General features: G+C 37.4%; 1 protein-coding gene across 2 annotated transcripts in view; it reads right to left on the bottom strand.

Annotated features, from left to right (window-relative positions):
- Positions 1 to 235: 235 nt before the first annotated feature.
- Positions 236 to 15,718, bottom strand: part of TENT4B (terminal nucleotidyltransferase 4B) — a 45,182-nt gene continuing 29,699 nt past the window's right edge. The window contains exons 4-12 of one of the 2 annotated variants that reach the window (XM_074913370.1): positions 14,074 to 14,194; positions 12,956 to 13,063; positions 9,610 to 9,738; positions 8,172 to 8,385; positions 7,213 to 7,339; positions 7,011 to 7,114; positions 5,112 to 5,158; positions 4,390 to 4,554; positions 236 to 3,177 (exon numbers count right to left, since the gene is read on the bottom strand). In XM_074913370.1, the coding sequence (XP_074769471.1) occupies positions 2,998 to 3,177; positions 4,390 to 4,554; positions 5,112 to 5,158; positions 7,011 to 7,114; positions 7,213 to 7,339; positions 8,172 to 8,385; positions 9,610 to 9,738; positions 12,956 to 13,063; positions 14,074 to 14,194 (1,195 nt within the window). In that variant the 3' untranslated portion in view covers positions 236 to 2,997. Of the gene's footprint in view, positions 3,178 to 4,389; positions 4,555 to 5,111; positions 5,300 to 7,010; positions 7,115 to 7,212; positions 7,340 to 8,171; positions 8,386 to 9,609; positions 9,739 to 12,955; positions 13,064 to 14,073; positions 14,195 to 15,718 lie in introns of both variants that reach the window. The other variant, XM_074913369.1, reaches the window with a different exon arrangement.

Consider the following 15,718-nt stretch of genomic DNA (forward strand, 5'->3'; position numbering starts at 1 on the left):
ATACAGACTCTGCTTCAGCAATCCTGGAAGGAAGCCTGGCACACCAGGCCCACTTCAACAAAATAAACTTCCCAATCCCAGGCAGAGGGGGCCAGCACTCAGCTGGGGAAGCACCCAGACACTACAGAAAACGTTACAGAGCGCCTTGAGTAGTCTGATGTTTGCACAGTACTGTGAAGGAAAAAACAGGGTAAGTGTCAAGAATGGTGATAAACTGCAGTGGTTAGATTAAACATTTATTTTTCATATATTCACAAAATCTTCACAAAAGTATTGAAACTCAAAAAGGAATTAGACTTGAGTCAAATACAGAGATGAAATGTACAAGACAAATGAGCAGGCAAACTAAAAGGTCTTGAAAGTATTTTACTTCAGATTGAAAAACGAACAGTTCAACTGTTCTGTTTAAATAAAGATTTGCAAGATATACAGTATTTTATGAATACAATGCTGGTCATTTGAGGCAATGTAAAATACCTCAATTTTTCCTTCATGCTTTTTTTTTTTTTGCCTTTTTTTTTTTTTTTTCTTTTTTTTTCTTTTAGAAAGATACTGTTTACCAAAAAGAAACTTGAGCAGTCCAGGAAAAGCTATTTTCCATTAAATTTATGAAAACCATAAATTGAGGCAAACCTAAGATTCCCAATGGAATCAAGATTATCTTCCCGCTACCACCACCTTAAAATTATCACATGCTTATTGGAACACTAATATCTGCACCCTAAGAGTACATTTGCTTTCAACAATGAGGGTGATTCTTTTAAAAACACTTCAGTGTGGTAAATGCGATACAGATCTTTGCAAATATTAAGTTTTGGAACAGTTTTGCTAATAGCAGCTAACAATACTGGATTAATATAATTTATAAATAATTGTTCCCTAAGCGGTGAACATAAGTCTACACATTCACAATAATCTAAAACAAAATAAATACTGAGATTATGCATAATGTGGTACAACTTTTACTAGTTTCTATGAACAAAAGCTCAATATCTTGTTGATAAAATTATCTGATCAAATTAAAATATGAATCTAAAAATTTTTTAAAAATTGTCAAATTAACATCACTTAAGCTTAGTGTTTGAGTAAATGTTATGACTTTGCATTATTTTGGTATATATATATTTTTTTTTTCCTTTTTGAAGTAAAACACTTTAACACATCGAAAATGTTTATTAATTTAAGTGATGACATCAGTTCTGGTCTTATTTTAAAATTATTTAACTTTAAAAATCATTGCACTCATTAGTGCCCATTAAAGGTCAGGTTGGTCTGTAGTATTCTGTAAATGTATACCAAAAAAAATTTCTAAAAGCTAATAGTACTTTTTATAAAAGCATCATCTCCAGAACAGCTGCATTAAATACAGCCAGGTATGCCAAGTACAGACTTTCCTCTTTAAAGAAACATGTGAAAGTAAATGCCACTTAACTTTCTACCACTGAAGTGTCCCAACTCCTGTTCCAAGCTATGCCTGTGGGTGTAATTAAACATTTAATTCGCATTCATGGCATCAAAGTTACTGCAACCTAGACCTGTAATGTGAGTGAACCAGACAAATGTGGAGTTTAAATTAAATGATGACTAGGTCAATGAAGAAATACTATGAGATATGAAAGGTTTGGGTCTTTAAGGCAATACAAAATATATTTCATTATCTGAAGTTGTTTTGTTTTTTTTAAATAATTAAGTGTAAATATAAAAATGCCTAAGAGGGGAGTGAGAAAAAATATTTTAATCGTAAAATTTACTTAAAGCTTCAACAGTTATCATCTCCTACAGGAGTTAGCAAAAATATAAAAGACAAAAAAACCCAGACCTGGAAGGGGGAGGGAAGGCACAAACAAAGAGGCATTGGATTAAAGCAGCCCAGGAATGCAAACGTCTGTAACAAGTGTTTGTTTTTTTAAAACCAAAAAAAAAAAAAAGAAAACAGTCACCACCACCAACCAAACAACCTCCCCCCAAGTGGCTTTATATTTCTTTTAAAAAAAGAAAGGGTTGGGGAAAGACCACTAAGGGGAAGAAGAGAAGGATGCAACTATAAAACCCCATTGCCTGAAATGATGGCACTCTGGAAAACAAGGTGAAGGTTACTTCTCCGAGATGACGAGCTCAGTGTCTACACAAAGTACATGTACACTTTATACAAATGAAAAACTTCATTTGCCACCATAAACCTTTCTTTCAGAGGAACAGCTTTTGCAGATCAAATGTTCTATTAAATCTTTTAAATGCCAAGAAAAGAAATTCTGAACAATGTAACTAGTAATGTCTCTTTATATGGATGTTAAGATGACAATTCAGATTATTTTCCAAACTAATCCTGAGAAAAATTTATGTTTACAATTTAAACAGTAATGTTATGTAAAAAGTATTAACAAATCCACTATTACAAATGTCAGTTTTCCTATATGGTCATCTATATATACACAATAAAATGGTAAGTATATGCAAAAATAATAAAAAAAATCATGCACAAATTACTTTCACCTTTAAAGGCTGGGTTTCCCTCAAAATACAATTTTTTGCTTTTTTTTTTTTCCTATTTTTTTGTGTTTTACTTGTTTGTTACCACCCCCTAGACACACTGAGTACTACCTCTACAGGTCAGCATGAGCTGATGGGAAATACATTTATTTTACATTCAAGCTTTAATATCCTAAATGACCCTGTTGTAGCATATGACTTATCAAATGAGCAGCCTTTTTCCTCTTTTTTTAAAAAAATTTTTTTCTTTTTAAATTTTTTTCTTTTTTTTTTTCCTTTTTTTTGTGTTTTTTTTTGTTTGGTGTTTTTTTTTTTTGTTTTTTTTGTTTTTTTTTTTGCAGTGATCAATCTTCATGATCCGTTCCGTGGCGAGCTGGGAAAAAAAAATGCAGTTGCTAATCAATGTCTGAACAGTCTGAAGCTCCGGAAGAGATCCAAGGAGTCACTATCAAACTATCCTGTAGCATGAGATCATTGCACACAGAAGAACAGTCATAAAATAGGCAACTATCTACACAGGTCTGAAAGGGCTGCATCCCTCTTATGTTTCCTCTTTTTGCCGTGGAAAAACTGATGGTGTGATTTGCTGCCTTGATGTTGTTTGTTTGTGACTGAGGTACCGTGGCTTGAGTTTGTTGGACCTTGGAAGCCTTTGTTAGAAGAGCGAAATAACCGTGCAGATCCATGCTGTAAAAGAAGGAGAACATGGTAAATCATTACTAAAAAGAAAAAAGTGTGGCAATTACATAACCCTATTTCTGGATAATGAAGACATTAACTCATGAAAGGGATACACTTGCAATAATTGATATGGCCAAAGATAGGCCATTGCTAGACACCAGCACCATACTGTGAACCTTTCACTTTGGTGGCTGCAAACAAGTGTTCATCTCTAGACCCAAAACCATGCAGGTCAAGAGAGAAAAGCAGAGCACTGTGAATTTTAGAAAGTCGTTCCCATTTTGAGACCATCAAAAAAGTGTTTTACACAAACATAAGTCCATAATCCAAGATGAAGATCGCTCAAATTTCATCTTCTGTGCAAACTTAAGACAACATTCTTTTAATACCATCTAATTTTAAACGACATCTTTTTACAGATGTAGAGTTATCTCAGATCATGAATATTCACGTTCCAGCACCAGAATTAGCTCTGCATAGTAACACAAACATACATTCGTGGTATATCCCAAAGCCTAGTTTGTAAACTGTCTCATTACTAGCTAGAGAGAGATCATCAGCAAGTAGGAAGCAAATCTTCAGAATTACTTTTCAGAAACAATATTCTAGAAGATTCCAGACTATTTCTCATACATAAAAGAAGTCATAAATTCTGAAAAAGTATAAAAATTTGAACCGCATATATCCAAAGTATGTTGTATATAGAGGCATATAATATTCCAGATTACAAGAGGGGATTTCACATATCAGCAAGGAATCTTCATCTTCTTTAATGAAAGACAGTTCAGCAAGTATCAACAGCTAACAGAGCAGCCAGCCATAGTTTTAAACATAGATTTTGGCTGTTTTTCACTAAGTGTAGGCAAGTCTTACTACTTCCCAAATTCTGCAGTAAAGACTGGACTGACATGCTTTTTGCAAATAGGAAATGGCTGCAACACAGCTGTATGTTTCTGGCAAATCTAGATTTCCCAAAATGAAGTCAATCCAATTTCATCTGTTCTAAGGCTGGGAAAGACACTACTGCAAACGCACCTGTATACGTTTAACAGAGAACCCGGTGATTTTAGGTATGATCAGTGCTCAAATCTTTTTAGTGGGGTAAAAGGGAGGTGAAAAATGCAGTGGTTCCTTCCCAGGACAAGCTAGCCTTCCATGGAGGACATGTATAATATTCAAATAATCCATACAGTTGTTGTTTTCAAACATTTCACAAACCTGAGATTTGTTCGTGTTGCTGGATGTATTGGCTGTTTGGCTATTTTGTGTTTTCCCACTTGACTGGGAGGATTCCAGTGACACTTCTTGTGACCCCACTCTGCTTGTGGTGGACTGACGACAACTCAATTGTTTAGAGGTTTTGCAAGGTGTTCCATCAGAATCCTTCAGGAAAATGTAAAGTATTAGTGAGTTTTTCTTAAGAGTGAGTTTTTCTACAACCCCTTAAAAATAAAGCTAGCAGTGGACAAAACATAACGCGTGATTTTTTTATTAGATATTCAAATTCTTTCAATCCAGAAATCTTACTGAATAAGCCAGACACATTTAAAAATGTTTTGATGAATGATTCTGATTTTGGGATTTGCCTTTTATTCTTTAAAAAGAATTCCCAGGGGCTTTTTAAGGCCTTTTTTTTTTTTTTTTTTTTAAATAAGCATATGGCTTAGGACCAGTCTTTTTTGCTAATAGTTTTCACAGAGAAAGAGTGCTATATAACTTTCTATCTACTGTATTCACTTTCTATATGTGTTGTGTCAAAAACACTGCAACTTACACATGAGAAATTGCATAAGAGGTAACATCTTATGCAAGTTAGGATTCTGGATGAAATATTAACTAGGATTATGAGCTTTCAAAATGTATTCTGTGGTCATACAAATCAGGAAAAAAAAAACGAAAAAAAATTGAAAGAGCAAAATCAGAAAACCTCCAGTACTTACTACATCGCTAGAGCTGGACAGTGTAGACGATGATGATGATAAAGGACCTGATGAAGAATTTGAAGAATGTTTACTAAGTGTTTCTGAAGTTTTATTTCTAGGTTTCCCCAGTGCTTCATTCTCTTCAGCAAGATTATTGTTGCATTTGTCCAGCTGTTGAGTATCTACTATCAAGGTTACTCCATTACCTATTAAGAACAAAACAGAAGCATCACCACCCACGAACTGCTAAAATATGTTGCCGGTTTTTTTTAACATACCCACTCAGTTATTATGTATCTACTACATCCAGCAGGACATGTACAGACATCTGCACAGGTACATACTTTTAATACATGCAGACACATGCGTGCATGTGTATATACTGCATGCAGCAAGCCAACACCTCGCAGAGGGTGTGGTGGTTTCCTGCCAAGATCCATTAATGTACACTATGAAAACCACCAAGCACTACCCACAGTTCAAGATGGAAATTAGAGAGATAAGATGTGAAAGAAGGTAGTAGCAAAGTTCAGGTGTGCTGCTTAATAGGATTGTTTCATGACACACTTCAGCAGTACTCAAATACATAGGTTTAAATTTTGTTCCTGTATGGCCAATACTCAGCAACTCCCATTTAATTCTGTGGGAGCCACCAGGGTCGTAAGAACTCCAAGTAAGTCTGGTTGCTTTGTATGACATCCTACACTGGAATTACAAGATACAGAACTCTCATATCTCACTAACTATTAAAAAGCCAAAAGAATCAGAACTTAAATCTAAACAAACTACAAGATGACCCCTGTAACTGTCATCATTGTCTTCTTGATACAGGGTTATTTCTATTTTTTAATTATCATTTTATCTCACATAAGACACACAGAAGTTACCTCTGATTTATGTAATATGCACTCGTTGCCCCACTAACTGTATTTGCACATAGAGTTTAATACATGCATCACAATAGGTAGCTAAGTATTACTCTGGAGCTTGCGGCACTAAACCGTGGCTGTCTGCCATTACCAGTGGTATGGCAGTGCCACAAGGCTCTAAGACTGACAATAGCCCAGAAGCATATTCAGTTTACAAGGACAGTGAGGGAAATCACTAACAAAAGCTTTAAAAACAAATAAGCAAAACCCCAACCTAGCCTAAAGACTACGTAGTTGTGTCATCTTCTCCGATTAATGCCTACCAAGAGAAGACTTCTAGTAGGCAACAGTTTAAAATCAACTGGAGAGTATTAAAATTAATACTAATGTGAAAACTTCCAGCCAGCAGATACACCAACTGAAGTCAGAAGATGGGCAATGAAAATAAAGATTATTTTAAAGGACATTTTCAGCAAGTTCTCTGGCTAGATTTTGTGTGTTTCCATTTGTTAGTAACAAAAATTACGATTGATATTGCAGCATTTTTCTGATTAAAAGATTTATTCCACTTATATGGCCATCCTGGTTTAAATATTGTTTCCATACACATACAATATGTTCAACTTTAAAATGAAAAATAGAAGAACAAGAGAGTAAGGATTTAGATTTAACCTAGCATTCCCAGTAATTCTTTTTAAAAGCTTGTCCACATTGAAAGGACAGAGGAAGTGTGACAGAAACAACACATGTAATCTGAACTGGAAGTTTTTCAAAAGTCTCCCTTTGCAAGCCAGCACTCTTTACAGACCTCTGTGCTGACCAAATCTATCACAATAGAATAAAGATGTGGTATAGTCTTTTTACTCTTGTACGAATCTAAGTTTTCTGGATGAGAACAGAAGAAAAAGACCACTACTGAGCAAGAAAGTAAATTCATATGAAGATGCACACATTGCCTAATGCGAGGCAAAAGCAACAACAACAACATCTGTATGATCAAAATATGCAGGAAGTTTCCCACTATCAGCCATGCTTAGTCAAAACTTACCATTACATGAAGACTCTGTCCTGCTTTGCATTCCCCACTGTTTTGATATCCAGTCTCTGTATGTGGCCACTTCTTGCGTTACTCTAATTATTCTACCTAATATACTGTAAACAGGAAAAAAAAGAAATCATCACAATTAATTTTTAGACACACACAAAAATGTAAGCAATTAATGTCTGAGATTTAGACTCATAAAATTTACCTTTCTGTTTCGTTGTTAGGATAATATTTAGCTATTGGGGAAACTGCATGGCTCAAAACAACATAGGCATAATCAAAAGCCTGTTTCACTTGCATGGCACCATAGGAACTCCTCCCAACATCATTACCTTAAAATAAGAATATAATTAAATAAATAAATAAGATTGAAACCGTGGTTATCTCCTTTCAGAAAGGAGACAGTAATATTTTTTTTTTAAATTGCCCTTAAGTCTCTCAACTCACTGCAGGTACCTGTTGTAGAACAGGATTAGTGAAGTATAAATATTTGAAAGAGCTTAAAATACCTATAGATATTTACATGCACAGAAGCCCAAAACGGCAATTCTCTGGGTAGAAGTGCAATACATGAAGAAAAAAAACCCCACCCTGTACTGCATATATTACACATAGAACAGTACTGTCCTGGATGACATTTTCCTAGATTAGAAATATGTTAACTCTCTTCTACCATCAGCACTTGACTCACCATTTCAGAAGCCACCCATTCAAGTCAACAATCAACCTTAACGTTAAAGATAACAGTACAGAATGAAATCACTACATATTTCACAGAATCAAAAAAGAGAGAGTGCGTAACAGTGTATGTACATTATAAAGCACAACTGCAACTCAGGCAAGCACAAGCTTGTGAGGCACAACGCATACACAGAGGTCCCTCCAGCCCTCTCAGGCCCACGCTGCTGTGGGTACGGCAGGGTGCCCTCTCACAGCTGCCTCTGGCCTGCAGGGCAGGCCTGCTCCTGGCTCACACCGTGCCTTCTGCCAGGAACACGTCTTAAAGAAAACCATGGTGTTCTGAGTGCATCTTGCGTTCACAGACATGAATGTTTCCGTCTGGTTTTTGGTGGTCATTCCATGCTATTCTTAAACTCCTCTGGATTAAGCATTCCTCTAACTTTTTTCTAAGTCAATATATTAAAGCTTGGTTTATGAGGATACCTGGCTGTAACGGATCTTCGATATACAGCATTGATGGTCTGTAGCCATCCAGCATGCTTTTTTGCACTTCATCCTTGGCAACATAAGAGCCACCATCCTTTATTCGGATTCCAGTCTTCAGATAATTGAAGTGACGTCCATATAATTCAAAAAACTCTATTAAAAGAACACCGTAGTTGGCATTGGGCATACAGGCATCTTCCCTGGGATGCAGCTATTAAGAGAGAAAAAAAAAATTTCTTAGGACTTCATTTCAAGTGCCTTAAGTGCCTTTTCTTTTTCATAGCAGACCTGCCTAAATACAATAAGAAATAATAAAACATTATATAGAGCAAGCAAGCATGTCTAAATACAGTATTTTCCCTTGATAAAGCGGTTTTGCATCTTTAAACAAGATGCTATCAAAATTTTTATAAACTAATTACCTCTTAAAAATAAGGCTGTCAAGTATTAATATTTTTGTATTCGAACTTTCAGTTCTGTAAGTGAACTTCCAGCACGAATGGTAGGATTCTTGTAAAAAAGCAGATACTTGCACTTCACAAACCTGGGTTTGCAATACAAATACAGGCTTCTGATGTGCACAGCTATATAAGCAATCCGCTCTAGTGTTAAGTATGCAGCCTGAGAGATTAAGAACAAAGCCAATGCATAATTGTAACAGATACAAAACGTCACTGCTTTTTTTAGCAGAAGCAAATGGAAACGCTATTAGTCAGTTTAAGAAAAAATTGGGGTTGGGAGAGATTTTCATTTCTTTCAAAAAGATATGCCTGTTGCCTTCATTTCTTTTGGGCTCAGCAGGCAACTGCAATAACACTCAGCAAACACCAAGCTTCAGTTCAAGGCTCATGTTTAAAAGTAACTACAAACTGGAAAACTACAGACATATACACACACAGTTATACAATAACATTTAGCACAAGAACAAGACTGATAAAACCACAACTCGTCTATTTCATATTTCTCTTCTTCTCCCCCAGGCACAACAATACAGATTTAGCTCATACATTTTGTTGTTAAACACATTTATTTGATACCAGATTAAAAACCTAGACAAACAAGCAAAATTTCATTGAATTCATTAAAACACATACAGGCAGTATGACCTGGAAAAGAAGTATTATAAAGGACAGCTGCATCTAAGCCTAACCTATGTAGCTTGTTCCAAGTTACACAACAGTCATGTTATTTTCCCATGAATGACACGTGCTGGTATTGACACACCAACTGATGTTCCAAACATCTCTAATACCAAAAGCACCAGTATAGGCGAAAAAATAGAAGACAGGTGGGATGTGTCTATTTTTAAATGAAAAGGGGGGTGCAAACCCACACACAAGATAGCTTAAGTGATTAAATTTAAGGATTGATTAAATTCCTTCTTAATGTAATGTCCTTTTGCACCAATGGCATCAACAGATTTCATCAAGCTTACCTGAAGGAAACTGACAGCCATTAAAAAGAGACTATAAGAACCGATTCCACCTGTAAATACTTCATTAAGGTCCCTCTGCAACAGGAACTGTTTCAATACTAAAACTAGATACGGTAACACAGGATATTTCTGAAAGAGAAAAACAAAGGTATTAGGATACTGTGATGCATATATACAACTCATGCTAAGGAAGCATACTGAAGCTATCTGTTATATTAAGACTCAAAGATAACATTATTTTTAGTAACAGGGGAGAAGCCAAGTCTCTGCCTGTGATCAATACAGTTATTTTACCTCTTTAACTCTGGTGGCAGATATTAACAAGAGAAAAAGGTTATTATCTCATAAAATTGCTTTTTTCATACAAGTGAAAAGGAAAGCAAAGGAAAAACTATGGAGATATCCACATCTGTAACAAAATCTTCCTGCTACAACTAACATGATAACCCAAAGCGGACCGTGACGTCTGTCCTGCAAGTACTTCAGATGCCCAGAGTTCAAAACAGTTCTTCAAAATTACTATACCCAGACAACATTTTCAAAGGAGCCAAATACTTACCTTTGGGTAACTGGTCCTTCAATAGGTCTGTTCGCATGGATTCCCTTAGAGGCGTGCATGCATGTGCAGAGAACATGGACCTTTTGGACAGCAGTGGAGGCTGGGGCTAGGCCTGCACTCTGTACACCCTCTCACTGGGGCGGGGGCGAAAGAGGGTCAATAATATCATTCCTTTTATCAACACAAGGCTCAAAAGTTCCTTAGTGTCAGAGAAGAGATGTGGATCATGGTATCTTTGATCGCAAAAGTTCAAAGGGAAAGAAGAATTTCTCCAAGAACTTCTCTGTACGAGTCTTACGATGAGTACTGGGAGCCCTATTTAACTGAAGATCCCAAGATCACTTTTTTGAACTATTAATAACTTGCAGTCACAAGCTGAAGCATTGAGTATCAGTATATATAAAAATTCAAAGACAGGATTTTTCTCAGGAAACCGCAAACACTTAATCAAGGCTTCAGCTGCCTTAAGACTATCTAAAACTGGATGAAGATAAACAGGCATTTCCAAGGGTAATACTGACCACAATACCTCAGTTAGGTATTCCAAGTTACACGGAACAAAGCAAGACCCAAGAGAATACCCTGCTTTATATAGATCCTCAAAAACGCCAACGAAGTCACTTGGCAAGTCCACATCAACTTTTCTCCAACTTAAACAAATGACGCTCCACTTTAGCACAGCCATTACCAGCCATGTGTCAGGGCCAAGTGCCACCTTTCCTCTGTCACACTAAGCTCAGCTGCCCATGCTCTAGGCCAGCTCTGGTGTGGCACAGCTGCCACGCCTTGGCTTGGGCTGCTGGAAAAGAACAGCCCTATGGGAAAGCGCCATGTGGGAAGCCTCACTGGAGTCCCTCCACTTCACTCAGAAGCTGCTTTTCATCTCGGCGGTTCCCCTTGGTGCCTGCCCGAGCCATGCTGCCAGGTGCTGATGCTGGCCCTGACCCTGATCCCAACCACTGACCTGGAGTCCTCAGCCTCAGCCTCCTCACTGGGGACCCGTCTGCCAGCGGCTGGGTGGACTGTGATCTGACCCTGACTCCTGTCACCAGACTTGCTCTGCTCTTCAGGCTGGGGTACCCCAGGGCTACACCCCGGTGGACAAGGCCCCCGCCCCGTGCCTGCCCAGCTGCCACACGCAGTTCCCACTCTCTCCCCGGGGGCACAGCCCGCTCTTGCCATGCCCTGACCTGAGGCCAAAGCCACCTCTCTAAAGGGTTACAAGTAACACAGGCAACAGAAACATGCTAACACTTTTTTCTCTTTTTAAGCACACAAAAATGTCTTCAGGCTCTCAAGAGAAGACTACTTCCTACCTTGAGATTAATCAGCACATAGTATGCAGGGTTTTACAGACTTACCTAAAAATAAATTTGTATATGGAGTGTAACAGAAATGCAGCCTGTGTTGTGGCAGAAAACCAAATATGGACTGCCTGTCCACCACAGGCAATGTGGCAATGCACAGGATGTAAAAACTGAAGTTAGCTACCAAATTCCAGGTAGACATCTTACAATAGAGAATGTAGGCATCTTTCCCCAGAGAGGAGCTACCTAGCACAAAGCTACCAGTCGATTTAGCAGCAAAGGGTTGGCCAACGCAATGGATGCCTGTTCACCAGCTAGAGGCTGAGAGGAGAAAGGTCTCTGGATCCACCTCACCCTCTTACTCTGAAGGCAGGTGCAAGAGGCCTCACCAACACAAGCTTTAAGCTGTTATATAAGCATAGCAGTGAGACTACACAGACAAGAACTCCAACTATTCTACTGAACTAAGGACAGAAACTTTTCTCTTGTGTCGTAGTACGGGTTAAAGAAATAAGACACTGTAAAAGCAAACTGAGCTACTTTCATACTTGCTACTAAACACACATAAAAGAACTGAAGATTAACAAGTTGAAGGCCATATATTCATCAGCAATTGAAACTCCCCCCAAATTTAGAAGACTTCTTAAAACTCAATGACATTATTAAAGCAGATGTACATGATTTCTAACCCTTTAGACTGAAAGGAAAGTGTTTGCTTTATTCAGATTTACAGAGTCTTCTGAAGGAATTTTATTTGTCTAGCTCTTGAAACACTTTGATTCTCTTGCTATCCATTAGTTTGGTTAAAAATACAAAGCAGTAGTAAAACTAATACTTAAGCGAGACTAAACTGCACTTCATCTCCCTGCACAGAACACAAAAATCCCCCCAAAATTTTCTACTGATTTTATGAGACATTTACTATGAGTGCCCAATGCACTGAACAGTGGAAGGGAAGGAAAGGAAAACAGTGTCATGATACTTCAAAACTTTAAAAACAAAAGTGCATTAATCCTAACAAAATGACCCCACATATTAAGCAAAAGTAACTGCAATGTATCTATGATACAGGTATTAGTGAATCCCTGAATAATAACTTACTAAGTTTATCTTATTCTACTTAATTAGCATTTGTATGCTGAAACAATATTCAGTCTAGAAAAGATTATTCCTACTTTCCGAGAAATATGTGGTTATTGCTGATTTTAAGTACAAGCAACCACAGCTGGAAGAGTAGAACATTTAAGACATGTATTAGTGCATTTTCCTTAGTCATTGTACCATTATAACTTCTCCATACTTTGTACACTTTATCTTCATGCCTTTTAGGGCAATATATCTAAAACCTAAGAACATCACACAGCAGTATCAAAAAATAACAAGAGTGAAAGTACATCTCTAGTAAGGGTGCTGTCAAACAGAAAATCAAATTAAGTCATCATATATTCAGCTCTATAGTTCTATTATAGTGTTGTCTAACCTTGATAAAATCTTTGATGAGCTGGGCTGCTTTAACCCCATTCTGTACATTAAAGCTTATATCAACTTTTACTTCAGTGAAGGAATCTGTCAGTTTAATAATAGGTACCTGTAAAAGAAAGACAGATTAAGCCAATGCAGATTTCCAAGACACATTTGGTTTCATTCACACTTAAATGCACTGAAACATTTATGAATTTGTAGAGAGGAGGTAGACAGAAAAAACAAGACTCCTGTCTATTTATGAACTCACTCCTCTTGCCAATCTGTTTACATAAACTTTGTTTTTCTAACTCATAATTTGTATTTTCAATTTACTATCCTGTTCACAAAACTTAACACTTCATCTCTACAGTGATAATTTTAAATTGTTTTTAGTCAGTTCCTGGTGCAGAAGCATAGTTCTAGTGGGAAAAGCAAACACCAGAGGGAGACAAACGCTTAAGAAATAAATAGTAATAGATACTCTTAAGAAAAGACACTCCTGTGTCACTGTGGGTCATTGATTCCTCATCACAATTGTCTTCAAACAAGAACTGCAAGATATTGAGAGCACTCTGACATATCTGCACCTGAGTGGTTTTCAGATTACCTTTCTCTACTAATAATAGCCATCAATTGTACACCTGTTTAAACCCCCAACACTCTTACAATTAGCAAAAGGTAGGATGTTATAATGGAATGAACCCTATCCTGTTCAAGACATACCATTACATATTTATACAAGGCTGTACTTACTACTTCTATGTGAAATGTAGTATGTCTGCTTACTTGCAATAAGAAAAAATAATTTATGTACAAACTCAGTCCATAAATTCACAAGTCTAATCATATTAATTAAAAACAATGACTAGTATAACCTCACTTAAAAGCAAGTGTATATTGTACAATATGGAAAATCAGATTACTTTCCCCAACAGAAAAACAATTCTGTTGGCGCACCATCAATTATCTTGCCAGTAATAAAAACTGTATTAAATAAAAAGGTTCTACTGGTTCTATTTCAAATTTATATATAAAATAGTTTCTGTTTATGGAAATCCACCCTTTTAACTAAGATCCTCCTTTGATTAGAAATTTAGCTTACAACAAGGAAATACCCTCTTCCCTCAAACTTACAGTTGCTTTATCTAAAACCTTTACTGAGTTTTCATCTGCTACATTGTGCTTTCTAAGAGCTTCTTCCAGGGTCCAAAGAGGTAATGTCTCCCATTTTCCAAACACAACTAAATCAATATCACTGAAATGGAAAGAAAAAATAGATTTATTCAAATTAAAAGACCAAAACACTTAGCAGATAAAACAACTGACACCCACACATAACTAGAAGAAAGCTGTCAGAATGCAACTTAACCAAATAATTTGTTCTTAATTTTCTGAGGAAATGGGTGGGGATGAACTTTTACACTCGGGGAAACACAGAACATTTCAGGTTACCAAGGGGAGGGCACAGATACACACACAAAAATCAATTGGGCTGCAAAGCTCAAGATCAGTCTCCTCAGGCCACACTGTCAGCAGAGAGGGAGCAGCTTCTCCAGAGTGATTCAGAGCAAGAAATTAACTTGCTGTGAATCACCACTTTTGGGCTGTATTAATCAGTAATGCCAATGCAACAGCCTGTCACTGAAAGAGAAAGTTCTGTTCCCCATCCTCTACTCCCTGTCTCCTCCTTTGCTCTAGGTCTAAGTTTGTCTAATCCACAGCAAACAACTCAACATATTAATGGGCCTGGCAGAAACCAACTCCCTCCACTCCCTTAAAAAAACCCAAAAACATTCTGGGGTAATTTCCTGCCTCTTTGCATCTCAAGAGTTGGTTTTCTGAGTGATCAGAGCACCAGTGGGCACATGGTAAGCAGCTGGCCTGTAGTGCCAAGAACAGGGACCAGGGAAGGAGAGAAGAAAATGTGTCAACTTTGACTTCAGGAAGCAACACGCTCTTAAATAAGATCAAACCATCTAATTAACTTCATTCATTAACTCAGCTCCTTGAAGAGGTGTCTCCATCCCGCTACACTTCCTCCAAATGCACATACCCATTCATTTGACTACACCAAGAGCTGACACCCTAGTTCAATGCCTAAACTCAAATTCAAAAGGTGACTAGTGTCCAAACTGAAGCCAGTGAAGGCTACTGTGAGATCCAGTGCTCCCCAGCAACTTCTTTGATTTCCCCTGCTTTGTTGGGTACATAAAGGAGGCAAGCATATAACCCTATAGTTATACTAGCAGGCCACTTCAGTGATATGGAAAACTGTGTAAGAGAAAATACCAAAAAATTTAGGAAGACTTCCCCCACGCATCCCCCCAGATTCTACAGGTCTGCTGATTCATGAACAACACTGCTTTAACAATCTCAAAAAACTACATCTGCATTAGATGAAATATCTCTTGCTGAGAAGCAGTGTTGGCAGCAGGCAAGTTCAGCAGCAGTTCAGCTGCATACCATTCAGCTGACAAGGATAGGCAGCACTCAGCCAGTTTCAGAAAACTATGTTCAGAACTTGCTTGGAGAGCAGGAAATGCTGCTGGACACTTCTCCTCTAAACTAAGTTAGTGTTAAACCCACTACTGATGCTGGCAGAAGTTTTTCTGATGCACACCAAGAGAGAAAAAGCAGCTCTGTTGTCACCTTGAGTATACATATTGCCTGCAAAATAATACAGAGATCCAGCAGCTAAACAACTGTGTGCCCAAACCTTCAATATCAGCTCAAGTAAATTCTAACACAGACTAACAGAATTAAAAACACACTGTAGGTC

Source organism: Athene noctua, chromosome 9, assembly GCF_965140245.1.
Source record: "Athene noctua chromosome 9, bAthNoc1.hap1.1, whole genome shotgun sequence".
NCBI lineage: Eukaryota > Metazoa > Chordata > Aves > Strigiformes > Strigidae > Athene > Athene noctua.